The sequence below is a fragment of the Eurosta solidaginis genome, chromosome 1, assembly GCF_040869045.1.
Source record: "Eurosta solidaginis isolate ZX-2024a chromosome 1, ASM4086904v1, whole genome shotgun sequence".
In the NCBI taxonomy this organism is placed as follows: domain Eukaryota; kingdom Metazoa; phylum Arthropoda; class Insecta; order Diptera; family Tephritidae; genus Eurosta; species Eurosta solidaginis.
This window is the reverse complement of record NC_090319.1, coordinates 215759363-215786378: the sequence shown is the minus strand read 5'-3', so window position 1 is coordinate 215786378 and position 27016 is coordinate 215759363. Positions and strand designations below refer to the sequence as shown.

Genomic DNA, 27016 nt, shown 5'->3' with positions numbered 1-27016 from the left:
CAAAGCTCTCAATATAATTCCCCCTTTAGTACCAGTAAGGCATTAGGATTCCACTTGCACAAACTTTAAAGCTTTGGCAAGGTACTCCTAATGCCAGACAGATATACCCCCCTTTTCGTTATAGCAGCACTAACACTTTTGACTGATCCAAACTGCGTTGCTACTATAACCCTAACAAGTCAAAAAACTAAAAGATAGGAAAGGAAGCATTAGATAGATAGCAAATGAAATAAACTTAGAGGTAGAGATGAAAGAAGATATTCAAGAAGACGAAAAGTAAAAAAGAACGAGAAACAGAAAATCATGCTAAAAGAAATGGAAAGATTTGGGCCCCACGTTGGGCGCCATTGATACGTTACTGCCTGTTTTTGTGGTAAGGGACGGTGGCAAGCAGGCATGCTTGCGGGCCCTAGCTAGCTCGTCGGTTGGGGGAGTCTTTTCCACCGCCCTCGCCTACAGTACCCGTAAACAAAAATAGAGGCATTCATGCCTGTGTGTACATATAGAGATAGGGTGAGAAATAGACAAGGTGATAGGAAAGAGAAGGCCCGTCCAGGTCAGGTGGGGTCTGCCCTCCCTCTTCTACATATAGAATATAGCCTTGGGTTTCGCTATCACTCCTTATCCCGAGCGAAGCCCCCTTCGCCTGACACTAGTCCGTCCGTCAAAAGTCTAAAAAGTCCCTAATTACCCTCGCATTTGTCCATGTCAGTCGACATACCCACGCCCCCTCTGCCGCACCTGCGCAACGCCTAAACCAAAGAAAAGGGGACTCCTATCTACTCACAGTGGTATCTCAACCCATTAACCCAAAGAAAATACCGAAGAATAGGAATAATCCAACTCGATTTTTTTTTTCTTAAACGCTATAAACGTACTTATGTTTATTTCAGTTAGTGAATAAAAAAAATCCAGCAGAAATTTATGATTCTTACGTCTACGGGCCTAAACCTCTAAAAATTGTGTAATGAAAAATTCAACTCAAAATTCACGCTTATACTTAAAATATCTCAAAGGTATTTTCTAATTTTACATCATGTGCCTTAATTTCAACATAGAAATATAAAAATAGCCGCAAAAAAATGTGTAAAACGAATTATATAAAAGAATTTACTAGGATTTGTAATGCTTAACACTCGTTCGTTTAAGTGGCTCTATAACCACGGCCGCTGCTGTGGGCTTCTCCCAATCCAACCTAATTCATCTCCCTTTCCCAAGCAGATGCCAAAAAGGTAGCAAACAAACGCAAAAGAATATACATAAGCACGCAAAAAAAAAACTGCGTGTACTAAATAGGTAAACGTGGCGTATTATTTTCTTTCACTTACCGCTTTATCCCTCGATGAGGCGCCGCATCTCTGAGAGCCGTGCTGAAAAGTTACAATAAAACACCTATGTATTTACCTAACGATGGATAAGGACAGATAGTAAAGTGATCTGCCTTCCAATGCCTAACGTGATATATTATAGAGAGGAGCTACTTTGGATGAGTTTCCGCTTTAGTCACGCGGTCATGGGCTAAAACGCCGGAGCCCAACTTATACGGGGTTAAAGAAAATGGAATTATGGATTGGTGCCGGCACCAGTTAAATAAAAATAGCAAGTGATTAGGTAAATATCCAGTGTAGTGTGTGGAGCAAGTCTTCAGGCTTAAAAAGTATTTCGGAGCCATATATATATAAATATATCTATAAATTTATATATACATGTATATTCATATACATTGCACTAAAATGCTATACTTATTATTTTTTTTTTTCTGTGTTGTTCCCCACCCTTATTTTTTCTTTTTAATTGTGATAAGCCATAGCAATAAATCCTGTGAGCTCTGAAAGGCTAGTAGGTGGTGAAGCCAAAAACAAAACCTCCATTCAAAATTCCCCACAAGTTAGGGAAAGCTATACAAAAAAAATCAAGATCAGCGGGCCTAAGTTCACAAACAAATTGTTAAAAAAAAACAAGATTTCTGAAAATATTCAACAAAAAAAGTGAACCAAAAATTTCGTGAAACAAAATTGAACTGAACCTCATACGTGGAACTACCCCCAGGCTAAATTCTCCTCACAAAATAATACTTCGCTGGCGCATCCAAAAATATACACATGTAAATATAGTCAAATCTATTAAAATTAAATCGCTGCCAGTCTCTCCGTCCTCCCTGTGGTTGCTGTGATTTTTTTTGCTGCCTTTGTGTTTTTCCTTTCTTGGATTATTTGATGTTGCGTTTCCTCTCCACTGACACTGATAACATAGCACTAAGGTTTTTTTATTAATATATCGGGTTTTCCTCGTTATAGATTTCCTGCCGACTTTCATGCATTTATGAGGAATTCTTTTCCCTCTATAAACTTTTGAGTGGCTGCGGTCCAGAGATAACCCCGTCGGGTGAGGACCTTAAAGCTTGTTGCAGGTCCGTTTTGAGTGTAGCGGTGGCCAGTTCCGTAAACTTGCGGTCACTTGCAGTACAAAAAAAATTCGACTATTTTTACAAGTCCACTTTATAAAAAACTTTTTAATATTTTTTTTTCCAGCACTAGTTATATGTAAGACGTCCTTTTCGGTCTTGGACACTTCGATCATTCATTTATATTTTATTTCGGTTATTAAGCGCAGCCATCGCCAAAGTGGAACCGCAGGTTTTCCTCTCCCGTTTTTCACTCAACACCCGAAGGAATTACCTATATATTCTTGCCACTAAACGTTATTCACAGATACATACATGCCTACACAGCCACTAAAACCGACACCTACAAGCTATCTATATAGACATTCACGCTTTCACAAGGGAAAATACTTTCCATGCATACATACATTCACACACTCGATGTAGGGTTTGACATGGTTGTGCACTAGGCATTGGCAACTGGTTTGACTGTTCGATGTTGCTTTATTTGTTCGACGATGGGGCGATTTGGTTTGACGTGTTTTCTAGTATTTCGTTATGTCGAGCGAGGCGGAAGCTGAGTGGTGCAAATTAATCTGCACCACCGCGAGCTTCTCCCTTTGTGGCATCTGGCTGTCAACAGGCACAACGACCTTAAGGGAGCCCAGCCCAAACCTAACGACCCCGTTGAGCTTCTTTATGGCTTGCAGCGACGTTTGATCGATTGCGATCAGTAGGTCGCTCCCCGCTCTTTTCTTGGAAGGGGTCATCGAGACCACCTGCCATTGGTCTACCTTCAGCTCTTTATTCTGCTTGCTTAGTAGCCTCAGTATAGACTCCGTTGCCATTACTGGAGGTGGCATCCATACTGAGACCATCGGACGAAGCGGTAAATTGGAGCGAGGGATCACCTCCAACTGTGCTCCCGGCCAAAGAGCGCCCAGGCAGCAGTCGATGACCTTGACACCCTTCTGCCAGCCCGCGCCTTCGAAGGATATCTCATCGCTTTCAGCATCGAGCATCCTCTACATTAGCTTGCCTTCTACAAGCAGCCACCTTTCCGGCGTTATCTTTCCGTCAGGGTTGATTTTGTCGATGATGGCTACTTGTAGACCTGAGCGGCAGTCGAAGGAAGCGTGAGGTTTCCGCTTTTTCGAGTCCTTTTCAGGTCCCTCATCGGATCTGATCCTCTTCCGGCCTTGTGCGCCCATCGATCCGGACGAGGACGCTTGGCTAGCGTCCCTGCATTGATCGTTTGACGCTTTCTGGCCGTCAGCTTTAGCAGCGTTAGTTGCTTTTTACTTTGCTACTACCTTTCTGTGTTTTTTAATACGAGCCTTTTCTCTCACAGTGAGAGTTGTAGGATCTTTCTTCTGCTCCTTCTGAAGGTATTAGGAAGGGTTTTTGTAGCCCTTCAGGGCTTTCTGCTCCCTTTTTAACTTCTCCGACTCTGACCCTTTGTCCCCCACAGTTCCTGACATCTGGGCTTGGTCCTTCAGCAGAATGCTCTCAGCCTCGGAGTCTATTTCATCGTCGTAGCTCGCATTGGAACCATTTCGAAAACCGCCAACGTAATCATCATCAGGCAATTTTGTAATGTTATCAAAGATTTCACAGAGATTCGAACCGTGAATCACATGGTGAAACTGCAATTGCCTGAACCACTGCTTTTCAGTTTCTCTTAGAAAACATAATAATTGAAATTCAATTATTATAAGCCGCTGTTAAGCTAATGAATTCTTAAATATAAGTATGAACTGAACACACATACATAAATGTGTAAAACTGAGCCCGAGTTTACAAAGTTTCTCATTCGCAACGAGAAAAACTTTACAAGAACAATTCTACATGGCACACAAATTAATATAGAGACAAAATGTCTCAATTATGTTGTTTGTGTAGAAATGAGAAAAACTGAATTAAGCATGAAAACAAATGCCAGCAGGATAGCCTAGTGGTTAAGGCAACTGCAGTTTCACCATGTGATTCACGGTTCGAATCTCGGTGAAACCTTTGATAACATTACAAAATTGCCTGATGATGATTAAGTTGGCGGTTTTCGAAATGGTTCCATCACAATATGCCAGTAAATGTTTCTTTCTTTTCAGTTTCTATTATAAAACATAATAATTGAAATTCAATTATTATAATCCGGTGTTAAGCTCATGAATTCTTAAATATAAGTATAAACTGAACACACCATTAAACAAACATACTATTCTATACATTTCGGAATTTTTTACTTGTGGTTTTGTGGACATTTTCGCTTGTGCTCCAGAAGAAATCGTAAACTCTATATAAAACAGCCAATGAGTTTCGCGAGCATTACGAGTAATTCGAGATTTGAGAATCTCGCGAGAAGGCGAGACTCGCGAGAAATCTCTTCTCGAACAAGTTCAAGATATCGTAATATCTAATAAGAACAAAGTAGTGAACGTCATCGGCGTTATAACTTGAGTTTCTCTTCTGTTGAAGTGACTAAACAAATTTGTTCTCTTAAGAATTCTGTTGAATTCATCATAATGCGACCAATTTTACCGAAGGTCTGTTAATTTAAGAACAACAAACCAGATTTGGTGATTATACTAGAGCTATGTATATCGTTCGGTGCATATCTGAATATTCCTATAAATTGAATCCACACTATTTACAGGATATTAACCACTCATCACACATACTCAATGCTGCCCATCTAATAAAATTGAAATCTGATAAACAAGCTTCTGTTAACCGTTTGCGTCGGTCACGGCTGACTGGCTTGAAAGAGCTACCCCCACCTTTCCCTAATGGCTGGTTCTCCATCTTGGAATCGTCATTACTAAAACCACAAAATGTGAAATATGTTTCCTGCCTTGGGGAACACTTTTTAGTTTTCCGAACAAAGGATGGACAAGTAAACGTGTTGGATGCCTATTGTCCTCATCTTGGAGCAAATATAGGAATCGGAGGGCAAGTAAAAGGTGATAATATAGAGTGCCCATTTCATCAATGGACTTTTCGAGGAAGTGATGGAACATGCATGAATATACCTTATAGTCTAACAGGTAAGTATTTCACAAGTCGGGTTACGACATAAAGAGAGATAAAATGATTCCAGATAAAAGAAATAGCTTATAGTCGGATTCGGGTATCCAGTACTCTTATACATGTTATACAAATATGTGACCATTTTAGCAAAATGTCCTTTCTATGTAAGAAAACAATCTTTGCCTTATATACCTCCGCGGAGATTAGCGCCGAGCTGCTCTTCCGATTTGCGTGATCCTACTTAAAATTTTTCCTACAAAAGTTGCGAAGCAGGGCCTACATCCACTTACACAAGAAATATCAGTTTGATCTGATCTTGAATTTAGCACCTAAAGTTCATCAAAAAATGTACATAAACTTATACATTCAAAATGTTTACAAAACTGCCCCGCATAGAAAGTGTTTGTATTTTTTGTCAAAATCTCAGTCTCAACTTTTCTTATCTCATTTATAAACTTTCTATTAAAATCAATAATTTATTTTCAATAGAGTTTTTTTAAGTTAACGAAAATTATTTCTTTGCAATTAAATAATTTTTAAGACTTTTAAAGTAACATAAGCAGCCACCAATGATTTAATTCAACAAAAAAAATAGGTAAGCTTCAACCGAAAAAAATTAAAAGTTGGCAATTCTTATCCCCCCATTCGCCCTTAGTCCGCATTTGAGTCCAAGGGCTCATGCTAACATGTATTTTACTACCCTGTTTATAAAAGTTTCGTTTTTCGCCTATTTTCATACCAAATTGGGAACTCTTGCAATCCATTTTTAAGTAGCTTCCGGGAGAGCTTGAGTATTGAAACTTGGTAGACACATAGGAACATGGTGACAATTTACCGTGAGGGCAAAAAAACTTTGCTAGGTGGTCCAGGGATCGTGAAAACTCTTAAAAGCGTCTTAGCTCGGAGACTTTGCTTCGAGTTTCATGGAACTTCCCGAAAACTCGGAGTTATGAACCTTTGAACGAAGCTTTGGACTCCTGGGGGCTTGGAAATTTTGGTTTTAATTTTAAGGAACTTCCCAAAAACCTGGAACTTTGAACGAAGCTTTGGGCTCCATTGGGTTGTAATACTTAGGACTATTACTGTGACTGGTTAGTGAAATATTCTTTAGACAGATTTAAAAATTTGTCTCTCAAATCGGGATTTTTCATAGCAAAATAATGTGGCTCAAAATGTAGCCAATAACTTAGAGCCGAAGTGCTTGCCCCCAATCAAATAAGTGCTTAGCATATTCGGGTCTTCTACAAGAACAAACAAATAATATAAGGAAATAAAATAACGTTCAGTCCACTTAAATAACGAATAATAAAATATTAAAAAAACGACTCGTCTTCCGGATCGCCAAAGCTTAAATATAGTCCTTCGAGCCGGATAACTGGCTCGTATGGAAGTTTCACTAGACCACTAAGCCAGCGAGCATGTTTAAGTGACCTAAACTATGAGCATTTTTATTTCGTCTGTATCATTACTGTTATGATAAATTTTTTCTTAATTGAAAAAATTATTAATTTAGAATAGAAGAAAGAAAACATTTTGACAACTGCCAAAGTTTCGTTGTAAGATCCATTTCGGGAACTGCTAAATTCCTTCATCGGCAATTAGGCGCCGCTGCTATAAGCATTGACCCATCACAGCGGTTTTTTGTTTGTCTTCGTTAATCCTACTGCTATTCTGGTTCTTGCCAATTGATATTCGCAACACTGCAACATCTGTTGCAGAATGAATGTGAAAATTGGGCTTGTTTGATGGCAATGCTACCATAGTGTCATATTTTATTGAAACTTTTTCCCCGTGCTCTGGGATGTATTAACAATTTTTGTTTTTATATCGGCCTACTGATTTGTAAGATCGCGGGTTCGAATCGAGCTCAAGGCCTAACAATAATTATTTTATTATTATTATTGTTATGATAAATTTTTTCTTAATTGAAAAAATTATTAAAATAGAATAGAAGAAAGAAAAAATTTGGCAACTGCCAAAGCTTCGTTGTAAAGATCCATTTCGGGAACTGCTAAATTCCTTCACCGGCAACGTTTAGGCGCCGCTGCTATAACCATTCAGCCATCACAGCGGTTTTTTGTTTGTCTTCATTATTCCTACTTCTATTCTGGTTCTTGCCAATTGATATTCACAACACTGCGACAACTGTTGCAGAATGAATGTGAAAATTGGGCTTGTTTGATGGCAATGCTGCCATAGTGTCATATCTTATTGGCAATAATGCCAAAAACACAATTCCAATTTTCACATTCATTCTGCAACAGATGTCGCAGTGTTGTGAATATCAATTGGCAAGAACCAGAATAGAAGTAGGATTTATGAAGACAAACAAAAAACCGCTGTGATGGCTGAATGGTTATAGCAGCGGCGCCTAAACGTTGCCGATGAAGGAATTTAGCAGTTCCTGGAATGGATCTATACAACGAAGCTTTGGCAGTTGCCAAATTTTTTCTTTCTTCTATTCTATTTTAATAATTTTTTCAATTAAGAAAAATGTATCATAACAATAATAATAATAAAACAATTATTGTTAGGCCTTGAGCTCGATTCGAACCCTCGATCTTACAAATCAGTAGGCCGATATAAAAACAAAAATTGTTAATACATCCCAGAGCACGGGGAAAAAGTGTCAATAAAATATGACACTATGGTAGTATTGCCATCAAACAAGTCCAATTTCCACATTCATTCTTCAACAGATGTCGCAGTGTTGTGAATATCAATTGGCAAGAACTAGAATAGAAGTAGAATTAATGAAGACAAACAAAAAATCGCTGTGATGGCTGAATGGTTATAGCAGCAGCGCCTAAACGTTGCCGATGAAGGAACTTAGCAGTTCCCGGAATGGATCTATACAACGAAGCTTTGGCAGTTGCCAAATTTTTTCTTTCTTCTATTTTATTTTAATAATTTTTGCAATTAAGAAAAAATTTATCATAACAATAATAATAATAAAATAATTATTGTTAGGCCTTGAGCTCGATTCGAACCCGCGATCTTACAAATCAGTAGACCGATATAAAAACAAAAATTGTTAATACATCCCAGAGCACGGGGAAAAAGTGTCAATAAAATATGACACTATGGCAACATTGCCATCAAACAAGCCCAATTTTCACATTCATTCTGCAACAGATGTCGCAGTGTTGTGAATATCAATTGGCAAGAACCAGAATAGAAGTTGGATTAATGAAGACAAACAAAAAACAGCTGTGATGGCTGAATAGTTATAGCAGCGGCTCCTAAACGTTGCCGATGAAGATATTTAGCAGTTCCCGAAATGGATCTATACAACGAAGCTTTGGCAGTTGTAAAAATTTCTTCTATATTCTATTCTAATTTAATATTTTTTTCAAATAAGAAAAAATTTATCATAACAATAATAATGATAAAATAATTATTGTTAGGCCTTGAGCTCGATTCGAACCCGCGATCTTACAAATCAGTAGGGTGATATAACAACAAAAATTGTTAAAACATCCTAGAGCACGGGGAAAAAGTGTCAAAAAAATATGACACTATGGAAGCATTGCCATCAAACAAGTCCAATTTTCACATTCATACTGCAACAGATGTCGCAGTGTCGTGAATATCAATTGGCAAGAACCAGAATAGAAGTGGGATTAATGAAGACAAACAAAAAACCGCTGTGATGGCTGAATGGTTATAGCAGCGGCGCCTAAACGTTGCCGATGAAGGAATTTAGCAGTTCCCGAAATGGATCTAATCAACGAAGCTTTGACAGTTGTCAAAATTTTTTCTTTCTTCTATTCTAATTTAATAATTTTTTCAATAAAGAAAAAATTTATCATAACAATAATAATGATAAAATAATTATTGTTAGGCCTTGAGCTCGCTTCGAACACGCGATCTTACAAATCACCAGGCCGATATAACAACAAAAATTGTTAATACATCCCAGAGCACGGGGAAAAAGTGTCAATAAAATATGACACTATGGCAGCCTTGCCATCAAACAAGCCCAATTTTCACATTCATTCTGCAACAGATGTCGCAGTGTTGTGAATATCAATAGGCAAGAACCAGAATAGAAGTAGGATTAAAGAAGACAAACAAAAAACAGCTGTGATGGCTGAATAGTTATAGTAGCTGCTCCTAAACGTTGCCGATGAAGATATTTAGCAGTTCCCGAAATAGATCTATACAACGAAGCTTTGGCAGTTGTCAAAATTTCTTCTTTCTTCTATTCTAATTTAATAATTTTTTCAAATAAGAAAAAATTTATCATAACAATAATAACACTGGACCACGAATTTCAACTTTTTCTCTTTACCAGAAACGCCGTTATGAAATTCGTATGTAAAATCACCCCCTGATTTCGAAAATTGAGTTCATTTTTGATTCTATGGTAGCGTTTTTGAGATATTTGCAATTTACCGTTATTCGAAAAAACCAAAAAGATGGCTCCCTTTAATTACATATATCTCATGAACGGGTAAAGCAGTTGCAAAAAAGTTTAGAGAATTGGAAAGACGATAAAATTTTCTATAAATACATCATACATTGTTTTTTGCTCAACTAAACAGTTTTCGAGATATTAGCTTATCATTTCAGATTTTTGTTTTTTTTATGAAAAAATATGAAAAAAATTACTTTTTGCGAGGCAACATTCCAAAACCACAACTTTTTATCCAGATGTTTTTCCTTTACGTAAAGCTCTGTTTAATTAGAAAAAAGATAAGCTATCATCGAATAAAATCGATGCAAAACTGCGTAAGTTATAAGCGATGAAATAAAAATACCCAGGTTGCGCAACTTCAATGTATGTATACATACATATATTAAAGGTATAAAGTGCAAATGGGATATTATCCGGATAAACGAACAACACCATAACAATGATAATACTTTTTCTTTAAATAAATCAAATAGTACCTTTAATACTCGAATTGTTTTATAGTAGGTAGAGAGGTTGCATCGAAAGGAAGAGTGGTTGGGTTCGAAACCTGCTGTAGGCATGTAGTTATAAACATGTATTTCCGTCACTTATGGGTAAGTATGCGGGTAGATTTTCAAAATTATAAGACACAAAAAATGTTTAAAGCCTACATCTAAAGCAGGTAGTATTTTCTTTTCCCGGCTTCGTATAAAAAGGAACCTTTCTGTCTATGTAAGATTTGATTTTTTCAATTTTATTCTTGTTCCGAGTATAAATATGAGTTAATGCGCCTTGAAACTTCATAACATCTACAAGGCTCGCCGAAAATAGTTCAGTTCATAAGTCAAATTTCAAAACCGTGATTTATAAAAAAAAATAAAATGAGTAAAAGGACGCGAGAATTTGTTTGTAATAACGATCCAGATATGTTCTGTTTCTTGTGTGGCCAATATACTATCATAAGGCAACGACGAATATTCTCAAATCATATGAAAACTTTATACTCCAAGTATTTTGGCATTGAGCCTAAAATGCTGAAAAACCATGGACACCGAACACTTTGTGTACATCGTGTCGAGTAGAATTGATTCAGTCGGAATCAGGACAACAAATAAAATTTGATACACCAATGATATGGAGAGAACCTACTTGCCATTCAATAGAGTGTTATATTTGTCAAACAAAAGTACTTGGCATTGGAAGATCAAGAAGAGTAACCTATGCCAGCGTACCTACAGTGACATTACCAGTACTACATTCAACGGCATTTGCGGATCCAGTTCCATTGTCAACAGTAATATCTGAGTGCGGGGAATCAAGTTGTACTCAATTTCGCATGGGAAACGAGAGAAACGTTCTGTCACAAGCACAACTTAATGATTGGATAAGAGATTTGGAGCTATCCAAGGAAAAGGCCGAGATCCACGCTTCTCGTATGCAACAATTTAAATTTGTGTCATCCGATGTTAAGGTGATATATTGTAGAACTCTTCACGAACAATTTTCCAAACACTATACCAAGAAAGACAGTATATGCTACTGCAACGACATTCCTGGTTTATTCAAAGAGTTTGGTCAAACATATGATTCAAAAGACTGGCGATTGTTCATAGACAGCAATAAACTGAGTTTGAAGGCTGTACTATTGCATATTGGTAACAAAAAGCCTTCTATCCCGATCGTACAGGCGTAAATACAAAGGAAACCTACGAGGAAACGCAAAAACTACTCAAATTTATCAAATATGAAGAGCATGATTGGAAAATATGTGCGGATCTCAAAGTCGTTGCAATGCTATGCGGTCTACAAAGTGGCTACACCAAGCACTGCTGCTTTCTTTGTAAGTGGGATAGCCGAGCTCGTATGGACCACTACGTCAGAAAGGATTGGCCGGAAAGAGTCGAGTTTACCGTTGGTGTGGATAACACCAAATACACCCCTCTTGTCAAGAAAAAGAAAATCATACTTCCACCCTTACACACCAAGCTCGGACTCATTAAAAACTTGGTTAAGGCTATGGGCAAAGAAGGCGAAGCATTCGACTATATGAAAACAATTTTTCCAGATATTTCTCAAGCCAAGATAAAGGAAGGTATTTTTGTTGGAGCACAAATAAAAGAGTTGATCAACAATAATCAATTCAAAAGACTACTCTCATCAGTTGAGGCAGCAGCGTGGGAATCCTTTGAAAAGTTCGTTGCTTCTTTTCTCGGTAGACACAAAAGCCCTAACTACGAGCAGATAGTGAACGACTTAATCAATAATTATGCGAAAATGGCTTAAAGGCTTATTAAAATTAGTTTCCCAAAATTCTATAACTTGTTTACTTAAAAATTCACTTTCTGCACTCACATTTGAGTTTTTTCCGGCAAATCTTGGCGACGAAAGTGACGAACATGGCGAAAGGTTTCATCAGCAAATGAAATTAATTGAGAATCGATATAAAGGATTCTGGGACGTCGCAATGATGGGTGATTACTGCTGGTTTCTCATAAGAGAAACCGATCCTAAACTGATTAAGCATCAAAGTAAATTAAGATAAAGATTGTTAGAATATAATATAAATATAAATAAATTTAAAAAAAAGTTAAAAATATGGGAAATTTCATTCATAAATTGAACTATTAACTAAATAGAAACAGAGCATAGCTAGATATTTCACTCTTCTTTATACCATACATACGTTTTGAGGTATACGTTGAAATTGCCCAACCTGGGTATCTTTATTTGATCGCTTATAACTTACGTAGTTTTCCATTGATTTTCTTCGCTGTTAGCTTATTTTTTTTTTTCATTAGACATACCTTTACGTTAAGAAAAAATATCTGGAAAAAAAGTTTTGGTTTTGGAATGCTGCCCTCTCAAAAAGTAATTTTTTTTCATATTTTTTCATATAAAAAACAAAAATCTGAAATTATAAGCTAATATCTCGAAAACTGTTTGGTTGAGCAAAAAACGATGCATTCATAGAAAATTTTATCGTCTTTCTGATTCTGTAAACTTCTTTGCAGTTGCTTTACCCGTTCGTGAGATATACGTAATTAAAGGGAGCCATCTTTTTGGTTTTTCGAATAACGGTAAATTGCAAATATCTCAAAAACGGTACAATAGAATCAAAAATGAACTCGATTTTCGAAATTAGAGGGTGGTTTTACATACGAATTTCATAACGGCGTCTCTGGTAAATTTTGGCCGTCGACCAGTGTAATTATTGTTAGGCCTTGAGCTCGATTCGAACCCGCGATCTTACAAATCAATAGGCCGATATAACAACAAAAATTGTTAATATATCCCAGAGCACGGGGAAAAAGTGTAAATAAAATATGACACTATGGCAGCATTGCCATCAAACACGTCCAATTTTCACATTCATTCTGCAACAGATGTCGCAGTGTTGTGAATATAAATTGGCAAGAATCAGAATAGAAGTAGGATGAATGAAGAAAAACGAAAAACCGCTGTGATGGCTGAATGGTTATAGCAGCGGCGCCTAAACATTGCCGATGAAAGAATTTAGCAGTTCCCGAAATGGATCTATACAACGAAGTTTTGGCAGTTGTCAACATTTTTTCTTTCTTCTATTCTAATTTAATAATTTTTCAATTAACAAAAAATTTATCATAACAATAATAATGATAAAATAATTATTGCTAGGCCTTGAGCTCGATTCGAACCCGCGATCTTACAAATATGTAGGGTTATACAACAACAAAAATTGTTAATACATCCCAGAGCACGGGGAAAAAGACCAATTTTCACATTCATTCTGCAACAGATGTCGCAGTGTTGTGAATATCAATTGGCAAGAACCAGAATAGAAGTAAGATTAATGAAGACAAACAAAAAACCGCTGTGATGGCTGAATGGTTATAGCAGCGGCGCCTAAACGTTGCCGATGAAGGAATTTAGCAGTTCCCGAAATGGATCTATACAACGAAGCTTTGACAGTTGTCAAAATTTTTTCTTTCTTCTATTCTAATTTAATAATTTTTTCAATTAAGAAAAAATTTATCATAACAATAATAATGATAAAATAATTATTGCTAGGCCTTGAGCTCGATTCGAACCCGCGATCTTACAAATCAGTAGGCCGATATAACAACAAAAATTGTTAATACATCCCAGAGCACGGGGAAAAAGTGTCAATAAAATATGACACTATGGCAGCATCGCCATCAAACATGCCCAATTTTCACATTCATTCTGCAACAGATGTCGCAGTGTTGTGAATATCAATTGGCAAGAACCAGAATAGAAGTAGGATTAATGAAGACAAACAAAAAACCGCTGTGATGGCTGAATGGTTATAGCAGCGGCTCCTAAACGTTGCCGATGAAGATATTTAGCAGTACCCGAAATGGATCTATACAACGAAGCTTTGGCAGTTGTCAAAACCTTTTCTTTCTTCTATTCTAATTTAATAATTTTTTCAATTAAGAAAAAATTTATCATGACAATAATAATGATAAAATAATTATTGTTAGATCTTGAGCTAGATTCGAACCCGCGATCTTACAAATATGTAGGGTTATACAACAACAAAAATTGTTAATACATCCCAGAGCACGGGGAAAAAGCCCAATTTTCACATTCATTCTGCAACAGATGTCGCAGTGTTGTGAATATCAATTGGCAAGAACCAGAATAGAAGTAAGATTAATGAAGACAAACAAAAAACCGCTGTGATGGCTCAATGATTATAGCAGCGGCGCCTAAACGTTGCCGATGAAGGAATTTAGCAGTTCCCGAAATGGATCTATACAACGAAGCTTTGGCAGTTGTCAAAATTTTTTCTTTCTTCTATTCTAATTTAATAATTTTTCAATTAAGAAAAAAATTATCATAACAATAATAGTGATAAAATAATTATTGTTAGGCCTTGAGCTCGATTCGAACCCGCGATCTTAAGTTTAGTAAAGATATATCCGTTTTTGCTCAAGTTATCGTGTTAAGGGCCAAGAGGAAGGACAGACGGTCGACTGTGTATAAAAACTGGGCGTGGCTTCAACCGACATAAAAGCTATGCTCTTACCAAATTTCACAAGGATTGGTAATTTTTTGTTCGACTTATGGCATTAAAAGTATTCTAGAAAAATTTAATGAAAAAGGGCGGAGCCACGCCCATTTTGGAATTTTCTTTTATTTTTGTATTTTGTTGGACCATATCATTAATGGAGTTGAATGTTGACACAATTTACTAATGTACTGTAAAGATATTCAATTCTTTGTTAAAATTTGACTTTTAACATTTAAAAAAAATTTTTTTTAAGTGGGCGTGTTCGTCATCCGATCTTGCTAATTTTTATTAAGTACACATATAGTAATATGAGTAACGTTCCTGATATGATATATATGATATCTTCAACGACTGCCAAATTACAGCTTGCAAAACTTTTAAATTACCCTCTTTTAAAAGTGGGCGGTGCCACGCCCATTGTCCAAAATTTTACAAATTTTCTATTGTGCGTCATAAGGCCAACCCATCTATTTCTTTTTCGTTTTTTCGACATTTTCGATATCGAAAAAGTGGGCGTGTTTATGGTCCGACTGCGTGCATTTTAAATAGTGATCTGAGATGAGTGCGCAGGGAACTTACATACCAAATTTCATCAAGATACCTCAAAATTTACTTAATTTATAGAAGTCAGTTGCGGATTTACGGGGGGTTTTAGGGTTCACGTTTTTAAAATTCTGACCATCGACTCGCCTTCTCCACATGTTTACCCCCATTGCATACTCGGTTTTGGAACAATTCACAACACTTTCATAAAATTCATGCAGTTTGTTGCATTTTTCAGCGGTGTATTCATTTTTGGGAAACAAAACACCGCAATTGTCGAAAATTAGTTGGTGTTTCGTGTAACGGCTCTTGATATGAGTGTTTTTTTTTTTTTTGTGCGGGGTGGCTGAAAAATACCTAATGCACCATAATTGCTGCCGTCGCAGCAACCGTGTGTCCTTAGACTAAAAAAACAGCCCCGTTTTGGAACCGTCGCCCACCCGGGCACCACTTTCGCATTACTTCAGGGTGGCGTTCCATATTTCTCATTTTTTAAGAGCCTACTGTTGACCCTGCGTCCAGGTTCCCGCTATTTGCTCCATTTGTCCATTTAATCGCCACTGCCTCGCATGCGCATTTCTCTGCTCACCCTCTCAGCATCCATCAGGCGTGTCATTACTATAAATGCCATTTTGCTCACTGCAGTCCAGCACTATTTCCTTTTGCACATATGTGATACTAAATTTCTCGTGGTAGGTTCCATGCAAGGCGTGTCTTTCTTCGTGGAAACGGGGCAGTGGAACATGACGTGTTCTGCGTTCTCTAACTCCGTGGTACACATTGGGCAATGACGATCTTCCTCTATCCTACGCTTCCATAAATACTCTTTAAAACCGCCATGTCCACTCATTATCTGCGTGAGATGGTAGTTCAGTTCGCCGTGCTTCCGCTCATTCCAATGAGCTACGTTCCAAACTAGCGTGAAAGTCCAACGCCCTTTACTCGAGGCCTCCCACCATTCTTGCCGCTTAGATATTGTTTGTGTCCTTGCTCTTTTCTTGTCTTCTTCAGATGGTCGCTCGATATAAGTGTTATACAGATCGGCCATTTCACTTGCCAGTAAGTCCACTGGGATTTTCCGGGTTAGAACCAGGATCGCGTCGTCGGACACCGTCCGATAAGCACTTGGTATTCTTAAAGAAGCAATCAATATATATTTTTGATGGGTCTGTTTAGATCAATACCACACTGGTGCTGCGTATAGTATTATTGAGTTGGTTACTGTGGACAATAGCCGACGTGTAGCTTCGCTCAGACCACCAATGTTAGGCATTATTCGCATAAGTGATCCATTAACTTTGGTAATTTTCTCCCCCACCGCTCTGAAGTGCTCTTTGAAAGTTAACTTAGAGTCAATGTGCACTCCTAAGTATTTTAAGGAATCCTTTGAATTGATTTGATGATCCCCGACAGTTAAGACTAACTCGTTCGCCGACCTTCTGGAGCTTACTAATACCACTTCCGTCTTTGGCCTAGCCAACTCCAGTCCCGTATTGGTCAACCATTCCTTTATTCTTGCTACGGCGTCATTACATAATGCTTGAAGCAGGTCCAGTTTCTTAGCCACTACTACCACTGTAATATCGTCAGCATATCCCACAATTTTCGTGTTTTCTGGTAGATAAATCTTTAGCACACCGTCATACATTACATTCCAAAGCGTTGGACCGAGAACAGATCCCTGTGGGACGCCTCCTGTGATTTTGTACTCTTTTGCTCCTTGATCCGTATCAAAAAGAAGTAATCTCTCTTTAAGATAGCTACCTATTATTCTGCGTGAGTAAGCTGGAGGGCCGAAGCTTTGCAGCGCTGCCATTATCTGCATCCAGTTCGCAGTGTTAAAAGCGTTCTTGATGTCCAACATAATCAGTGCACAGAACTTCCTTTCATTTTGGCCTCCAGAGATAGCTTCTCTAGTTATATTGACGACTCTTTGTATTGCATCTACGGTGGATCTTGATTTGCGAAATCCATATTAACTATTCGATAAGCCACCTGGTCTTTCTAGAGTCAGCTGTAGGCGCTCACTAATTATACGCTCGAAAATCTTCCCTAGGTAATCCAGCATACAAAGTGGCCTATATGACGATGTTGGTTCGGCTGTTTACCACCTTTCAGCAATAGGACAAGTCTTTGTCGTTTCCACGGGCGAGGGAACACGCCTTCTTGCATACAGGCACTAAAAAGATCAGTAAATAATGTAGCCCTAGTTGTGATCGCGGCTTTAAGGGCTATGTTTGGTACTTCGTCGGGTCCTGGGGATTTGTTATCAGCAACTCTTTTTGCAGCTTCCAGCACCTCTTGCTCTGTAATTTGCGGAATTTCCGTACTTTCTAGATCCTCGCTTGGAAAAGTCCATCGATCTTGCGCCGGAAAAAGTGTTTCAACAATAATATTCATCAGTATCGGGCACGTAGATTGCTGTGATATCGTTCCTTTAACTTTGGCCATCACAGATCTGTAGGCTGATCCCCAAGGATCTAGGTCGGCATTATCCAGCAGTTCCCTAAAGCATAAATTCTTGCTATTTTTTATGGCATTTTTAAGTGCCTTTCTGTATGCGACATAGGTGCTGTGTAACTCCGCATATCGTGGCGATGAGCGTGCCCTCTGCGCTAATCTTCGTGCTTTGTGACATTTTTTACGCTCTTCCGCAATTTCGTCATTCCACCAATATACCGGAGTGCGCCGTGCTTTTCGGCGACTTCTGGGTATGGCAGCATCACATGCCATACATAGCAACTTAGTGATTTGAACCGACTGGTCTTCCGCATGCGATTCAAGTACTATGGCGTCCTTCCACATAATGTCAAATATTTGTGGGTCGAAAAGGTGCTGTTGCCATTTCCTACTTTGTCGATGTCTTGCTGCTACCGTTCGTGGAGTTTCGAGCAGATCTACGCTAATAGCTTTATGGTCGCTGTGTGTGTAGACGTTGCTTATGGACCATTTTGCTCGTCTTGCTATTTCGCTGCTAGCGAAGACGATATCTATAATGGATCGTCTGGTACCTGTATCGAAGGTATATATCCCTGGTTTATTTAGGAGGTCTAGCCTCAAAGAAGTAAGGCTTTCGAGAAGAACTCTCCCTCTTTCGTTGGTTCGTCTACTTCCCCACACAGATGACCATGCATTGAAGTCTCCACACACTAAAAGCGGGTGTTTACCTTGTGCTTCAATGGTGGGTTATGAAAGCATCAAGGAATCTATCTATAAATCTTATAAAATAAAGTCGCTAAATGCCATGTATGCACATAACTTCACAAAGAATGCTCCGATTTTAAAACGTTTTTTGCATTTGCAACCTTAGATACATGAGATGGTACAGTTAATACAATTTGGAGATATATATTATAGGGGCGTGGCAAATTGCCATAGTAAAAATCATAAAATTTTTGTTTACACCGCTATAACGCATAAACGGATTGATGGATTTAAAAAATTCAACTTTTCAGTAAAACCTTGAAATATTTACCTTCGATCTGCATCAACAAAAAAAAAAAACTTGATTCCTTTCTTATATCAGCCAGATTGTTTAAACAAAAGTAACATTTTTACCAAAAAAAGGTGGTTGTGTGGTTCGCTGTGAACTGTGCGCGCTAATTGCTTTTGAGTGAGGCATGATGCGACACATACATACGTAAATACATAGCATTCGCTGCGTTATTTAAATTCGGGAGTAGGTTTATAGGTATGTATGGATATACATCACTACATAGTATAAAACAAAGTCGCTTTTTCTGTCCCTATGTCCCTTTGAATGCTTAAACCTTTAAAAATACGCAACGGATTTTGATGCTCTTTTTTTAATAGATAAAGAGTGATTGAAGAGGAAGGAACGGATGAACATATTTCACTGAAAATTGGTGGAGGGGTAGCTTAGAACCAGGAGACAGACATAGGATAATTTTTATTCCGTTCTGGCTAGGGTCTTGAGATCAAAACGTAGACCTGGGTAATCCTGGGATATGTTTGTACAATATGGGTATCAAATGGAAGCTGTTTATGAGTACTTTAATACGGGGTATTTTTCGTACCCCTGGGTGACTAGGGTCCCGAGATATATTCCAAAACATGGACATGGGTACCCCTAGACAGTGTTTATACAATATGGATAACAAATGAAAGCTGTTGATGAGTGCTTTAGTACAGGGTTGTTTTCATACCCCTGTGTGACTAGGGTTTCGGCCAAAACGTGGGCCCGTGTACCCCTAGACAGTGTTTATACAATATGGATAACAAATGAAAGCTGTTGAAGAATGCTTTAGTACAGGGTTGTTTTGTACCTATTGGTGACTAGGGTCTCGATATATAGGCCAAAACGTGGACCCGGGTATCCCTAGATTGTGGTAATACAATGTGGATAACAAATGAAAGCTGTTGATGAGTTCTTTAGTAGAGGGTAATTTTCTTACCCGCGGGTAACTAAGGTCTCGAAATATAAGCGAAAACGTGGACGCGGGTACCCCCAGAATGTGTTTATACAATATGGATACCAAATGAAAGCTGTTGATGAGTCCTTTAGTACAGTGTAGTTTTCATACCTATTTGTAAGGGTCTCGAGATATAGGCCAAAACGTGGATCACGGTAACACTAGGATGTGTTTTTACATTATGGATATCAAATTGAAGCTGTTGATGTATGCTTTAGTACAGAGTAAGTGTTATGCCGCTGGGTGACTAGGGTCTCGAGATATAGGCCAAAACGTGGTTCACGGTAACACTAGGATGTGTTTTTACATTATGGATATCAAATTGAAGCTGTTGATGTGTGCTTTAGTACAGAGTAAGTGTTATGCCGCTGGGTGACTAGGGTCTCGAGATATAGGCCAAAACATGGACCCGGATACCCTTAGAATGTGTGTATTATGGATATCAAATGAAAGCTGTTGCTGAGAGCTTTAAAGTAGTTTTCATTGTGATATTCGATTTAGTCGCATCAACCTGCCAAAACTGATAAATATGCATGCGAAGCCGAAATAAAGACATGAACTAGTAATACCCACATACCTATTTACATACGTCCAATTCGATTTGCCTGAAATTTGGTATATAAATTTGCCTATATTAGTATTTACGATGCTTTTTTCCGGGAAGTAGAGCAGAGACGGACTGGGACTGGGATTAGGACTAAGACTGGGAATAAGACTGAGACTAGGAGTAGGACTGGGACTGAGACTCGGAATGGTACTGGAACAAAATACATACCACCCTCTGGGACTGAATAAAATATGAAGAAGGATGAGAAAAACGTGAGAGAAGAGAAAAGAGAGAAGGAGACTGAGAAAGAGATAGAATGAGATGAAGATGGAAATAGATGAAGCGAAAAATAAGGAGGGAGGAGTGAATACAAAGATTAGGAAAAAGTGTATAAGGGCGAGGACAGAGTTAGACGGAAAAAGCTTATTAAAATGTATGCAGATAGACCAAATTTAGGGCAGAACAACGTCTGTCGGGTCTGCTTGTAGAATATAGAATGTAATTCTATTATAATCTTCGACGCTCTCAATATCAACGTTGCATCTATTTAAGTGATGTTTACTGATGCGTGGTTTCTTGTGTAGCGCATTATGTAGCTTGTCCTGTTTCATTAACAGCCGAGGCTCTGGCGACCCCGAACCCCTGACGGATCAAGGGGATGGGAGGGCGGTATGTCCTAGGAGGTTTCATGTTGTCATAACAAATCGGTTCCCGAGATGGTCGGGCTGGTACCTTTATTGTGCTTGTTACCGTAATGTACCGGATCTGCATTCGGCAAAGGACCATGAACGTCGATAACACTCCCCAAGGCCTTCGGGGAGTGTCCTTATCGCTACAACAACAACAGCAATGTTTGGGATTGCATGCTAGAAATAGCAGCTTCAAACTGAGAAGGTTGTGCTGACATTTTGTCGTTTTTCCCTTCTGCTATCTCTTCAAAGGCTTCGAATATTGCTGGCTGAAGTTCAATGTAAGTGGATACTGCTTCATGACATTGGCCCACCTTGTTGGGCAGACGCTTTGTAATTTTTGTCTTCGACTTTCTTTTTATACCCAGCTGTACTTGTACATAGGATATTATAACTTTGATTGGATAACGGTTGGTTGTACAGGTATAAAGGAATCGAGATAGATATAGACTTCCATATATCAAAATCATCAGTATCGAAAAAAATTTGATTGGGCCATGTCCTTCCGTCCGTCTGTCCGTTAACACGATAACTTGAGTAAATATTGATATATCTTCACCAAATTTGGTACACGAGCTTATCTGGGCCCAGAATAGATTGGTATTGAAAACGAGCGAAATGGGATGATAACCACGCCCACTTCTTATATATATAACATTTTGGAAAACACACAAGACCTGATTATTTAGTAAATAATACACCTAGAATGTTGAAATTTGATGTGTGTACTGACATTGAGACTTTTTATATAAATTTGAAAAAAATATTTAAAATGGGCATGGCACCGCCCACTTGTGATAAAATCAATTTTACAAATATTATTAATCATAAATCAAAAATCGTTAAGCCTATCGTAACAAAACTCGGTAGAGAGGTTGCCTTTACTATAAAGAAGGCTTTGAAGAAAAATTTACGAAATCTGTTAAGGACCACGCCCACTTTTATATAAAAGATTTTTAAAAGGGTCTTGGACGAATAAAATAAGCTATATCTTTGCAAAAAGAGCTTTATATCGATGGTATTTCATTTCCCAAGTGGATTTATAACAATAAATAGGAAAAACTTCAAATTTTAGAAAATGGACCTGGCACCACCCCTTTTATGACTAAGCAATTTTCTATGTTTCGGGAGCCATAACTCGAAGAAAAACTAGTTCAGAATAGAACCATATGTATATGTATTATTTCGCAGCATTGTAACACTATTAAGTACACAAAACAAACATCAACAGCATTTCAAGTGTGCAGCTGGGTATGTAATTGTTGCATAATCGAAATTTTTTTTCTAGAGAACGTTTTGCCTTTTTGGCCATCGGTAAAAATCAAAATAAATGCACCCTGCCTACATCATGTTACAATCAAATATACGACATAAAATAATGAAGTAAAAATTAAATATTTAGATGTCCTTAAAACAATTCGTAAATCGCTATATCATCACAATATTCAAGGGCAGTTAAACTCTAGCACAACAACTTCATTCAGCATCCGCTGATATTTATTTCAGTTGTTATTGTCATTAATATGGCGCTCAGATCATCTCCACCAATATTTTTGACGATACGTACGTTATTACCGGAGTTACAGCTTCGGAATTGCAATAAAAAAAAGAGTCAAAAAAGGGCGGAACTACGCCCTTTTCTTAACATTTTTAATCAGTGTTTCTGGATACTCAAATGTCAGTCCAAATACAATATTTGAACGAGTTCGCTTCATTAATATCTAATCTAGGTCGATGCAAAGATTCGGCAACTGTTGGAGCCTTAACTTAGAAATGGTTGAACCACAAAAAAGACTTTAGGCTGGACCTGTGGAGAATTTCATGATGTTCAACTTCGAAGTGAGTGCAAAAATGGAGAAATAAATAAAAAATAAATGTAAGGCGCGATAACCTCCGAAGAGATCTAAGGCCGAGCTTCTCTTCCAATTTGCGTCGTGCTCCTCTTGATTTTCCCTACAAATTGGCCGTACGGGACCTACATGTTTTATGCCGACTCCGAACGGCATCTGCAAAGCAGATGAGTTTTCACTGAGAGCTTTTCATGGCAGAAATACACCCGGAGTGCTTGCCAAACACTGCCGAGGGGCGACCCCGCTTAGAAAAATTTTCTTCTAATTGAAAAATCTTATTTCTAAAATTTTGATGTTGCTTTGCCCGGGAGTTGAACCCAGGGCATACGGTGTGATAGGCGGAGCACGCTACCCATCACACCACGGTGGCCGCCTAAAATCGAGAAATAGAGGGAGATATTTGCGAAGTATAAAATTTTGCGACCGCGGGTCTCGAACATCTCAAGATGCGCACAGGCGACTAGTGTCAAAATAAAGGCGTATGCAAGTTACCGAGTCTAATCTCGAATTCCGAGATCAAACCCTTAAATGGCTGGGGTAATTATAATTTTATTAATGAATCAATTTTGAATACTAATTTTTTTCAGTGCCATAATGAATCATTTTTAGTTTTCAAATTTATTAGTAAATTTTTTTTATACCGAAATGCTCGCTCGTCATATGACGTTTGCTTTGCACTTACATACATATGTAAATCAAAAACTTCCATATAAATTTTATTTATACATATGTGAAAGTATACGGGAGTGCTTTGACATTTTTTTAAAATATTTTTAGTGTAAATTTGTATCTGTGCTATGAGCAGCTCTATTAAATTTATATTATTAACTATGTCCTCAGCAGCATGGGTTCATTACGGGTAGATCCAAAACTTATTTGGCTGTTGCGGAAGACTGTTTGGATTTTCTTCAAAATGGCTACCAAATCGACGCGGTCTATATAGATTTTTCTAGGCTTTCGATAGGGTATCGCATCGGATACTAATGGCAAAACTGGAATGATTGGGCTTTCATTCTGAGTTTGTGAAGTGGATATCATCCTACTTAGAGAACAGAAGTTGTGTCGTTCGTCTGGATAATGTTCGTCTTTTCCATTTGCGGCAACTTCTGGTGTTCCCCAGGGTAGTGGTTTGGGTCCTCTACTATTTGTCATGTTTATTAACGATATATTGTCTGGCTTTTCAAGGTGTTTCTTCTTTATGCGGTTGGCTTAATAGTTTACCATGAAGTCAAGTGCTTGGACGATTCCGCCATTGGTGTGTCCGTAATATTTTATTCTTAAATATTGGAAAGTGTTATTTTTTACGTATGCTAAAGGTTCTGGCTTAGTTCCTACATCGTAAAATATCTCAGGCGTTTCATTAAAATGTTAACTGAAGTTAAAGATTTGGGTGTGTACTTTGATACCAAGCTCACTTTTACCATTCACATAAGCTATCTTTCTTTCTTCTTTCCTTCCTTAACTCCTATTTGAGCATAGGTCCGCGACAACCTATTTGAATCTTATTCTATTTGGTGCTATCCTCGTGACATCATTCCACGTGTAACTGCTTTTGTTTGGCTTGTCCTTCGCCATAATTCGTCGGTTGTTATAGTTTCGGGCCATCGAATTTTCAGGATTCGTCGTAGGCATTTATTAATAAACACTTGCAGGCGCTTCTCAATTAAGTTCGAATTATTCCACGTCTCACAAGCATAAAAGAGGACTGATTTGACATTTGAATTAAAAAGTCGCAGCTTAGTTTTCAATGATATATGACTGGACCTCCATCGCTTCCCAAGGCAGTCGGTTCTATGTACCGGAGCCACTCGGGATTTTTCCCGACCAAGGACTGTCATTTCAGTGTAACCCCATTTAATTTGTTGTCTCCCTCCCACAAATTGTCATCCTCCCAGCAGCTCCTTGCAGCGGGACTGCTCCATATTCTCTTGCTCCGGGAAGGTATCGAATCCAATCCGGGTCCGTCTCCTGACCCCGGTCCTGAGAAATGGTTTTGCTGCATCTGCCGGAAAATAATCTTTTTAGGACGGTCATACTCTGTTCAGTGTGTCTCGTGTAATGTATGTTTGCATCGGGTAGGTTGTTCTGGGCTTGATCCCAAAACCCGACGTCCACGTAGCTTTTATAAATCGTTTGTGGCTCCTTGCTGTTTTATGTCCAAGGGCGTCCCGTAGTCTACGCCTTAGCGCCCACCACTGCCTTCCAGCAGCCCAGCTGCTCAGAAAGCCACAACAAGTACCCGCTGCTGCTCGCGCCCCGCGGCGCCAACAACTCAAACAGCTGCTAACACTCATAACTACAATCTTCGTTGTAGAGTCGGAAGCAATGCTGAGCAGCAGCCCCTGCCCCCGTCTTCTCCCCCCTCTTTTCCGGCAGCAATCGTGTAGGTCAGGGAAACAGACTCTTAGTCCCTACCTCCGTTTGCACCGTTTGCCAGCACAGAATATATATGTTTGCGACATCCGCCCAATGCAGCTCCTGTCTTGGGTGGTGCCACTTCCCTAGATGTTCTGGTCTCCGCGACGGCAACCCCCCGACGGGTTTCATCGCGCCATCTTGCCAGGCCGCAAACCCAAATCATCCGGGTACCCCAATGCTTGCCCAAGGACGCCCAGTCCTCGGGCCACAACAGCAATTGCGTCCTGGCCTTCCCCAACCCAGGCGTAGTCACCCGTCACTTACCCCCAGAGTGGCGACGTCTCCCCTCATGCACTTCAGAATTCTACAGTTAAACTGTAATGGACTAACTGGGAAGATTACGGAGATAGTCGATTTCATGAGGCGGCACAACATCCGCATTGCTGCGATTCAAGAGACTAAACTCACAGCAAGATCTGCATTGCAGACCTGCTCTGGGTATAACGTCCACAGGAAAGACCGCGAAAGCGGAAATGGAGGCGGTCTCGCGTTTATCATACACCACTCTGTGCAATCTTGTATATTTGATCCTGGCATCGACCGCAGGGACAATGTCTTAGAACGTCAAGGCCTATCTGTCCGGTCAGGCGATCCAAACCTAGAAATCATCAACATCTACATCCCTCCTGCCACCTGTTGCCCCATTGGATACCGCCCTAATATCAGGGCCTTACTCACTGGCAACAATCGCATTATCTTAGGCGATTTCAATGCCCATCATGATCTATGGCATTCAAACTTGCGGGTGGACAGTAGGGGTGAGATGTTGGCAGATCAAATAGAAGAAACGACGTTCTGCGCAATAAACGGAGACGCCCCCACACGTATGGTAGGAAGCTGTCACAGCTCGCCAGATAACTCAATCGTGAGCGCAGAACTCGTAAACTGCGTCAACTGGCAGCCGATGGTAACATTGGCATCCGACCACCTGCCCATACTTATTTCGCTTGAGCGTAACGCCGACTTCATCGTCACTGAAAAACGCACTTTCATAAACTTCAAAAAAGGAAAGTGGGAAGAATATAAATCTGCAACAGACAGCAGCTTTGCTGCCCTCCCTATCCCGACTGATGCCCGCCAAGGGGAGCGTGCCTTCCGTAAGGTCATTAAATCCGCCTCGGCACATTTCATTCCCGCCGGGAGAATTCCCGAAATCCGGCCCACTTCCCGGCGGAGGCCGCAAACTTAGCGAGAGAACGTGACCTTATAAGACAGCTTGACCCAGGCGACCCCCAAATAAGGGATATAAACCAACGCATCAGATTGCTTGTAGATGAACACAAGCGGGCGAATTGGGAGGAGCACCTAAGAGGTTGTAACCTCTCTACCGGTGTGGGTAAACTTTGGTCCACCGTAAAGTCCCTATCGAATCCGACTAAGAACAAAGACAAAGTTTCCATCGCCTTTGGCGACAAAGTGCTGTCGGACGCGAAAAAATGCGCGAGCGCTTTCTGCCGACAATATATAATGCATCCCACGGTCGACAAAGATAGACGGAGAGCCAATAGACGCGCACATAAACACAAATTCAGCGCGTCACCAATCACCATCACCGCTAAAGAGGTTGAGGACGCCATTGGTCGTGCTAAACCATCCAAAGCAGTGGGCCCAGACGGCATAGCCATGCCGATGCTTAAAAACCTAGTGAAAGAGGGGTTCAAATATTTAGCAAATGTCTTCAATCTGTCTCTTTCCACCTTTGTCATACCT

General features: G+C 39.2%; 1 protein-coding gene across 11 annotated transcripts in view; it reads left to right on the top strand.

Annotated features, from left to right (window-relative positions):
- The window catches only part of nvd (neverland), a 2324292-nt gene that overhangs the window by 638580 nt on the left and 1658696 nt on the right, over positions 1–27016 (top strand). For all 11 annotated transcript variants that reach the window (XM_067760154.1, XM_067760153.1, XM_067760145.1 and 8 more), the window contains one exon: positions 5037–5427. In XM_067760154.1, coding sequence (XP_067616255.1) covers positions 5037–5427 — 391 coding nt within the window. The remainder of the gene's footprint in view (positions 1–5036; positions 5428–27016) is intronic.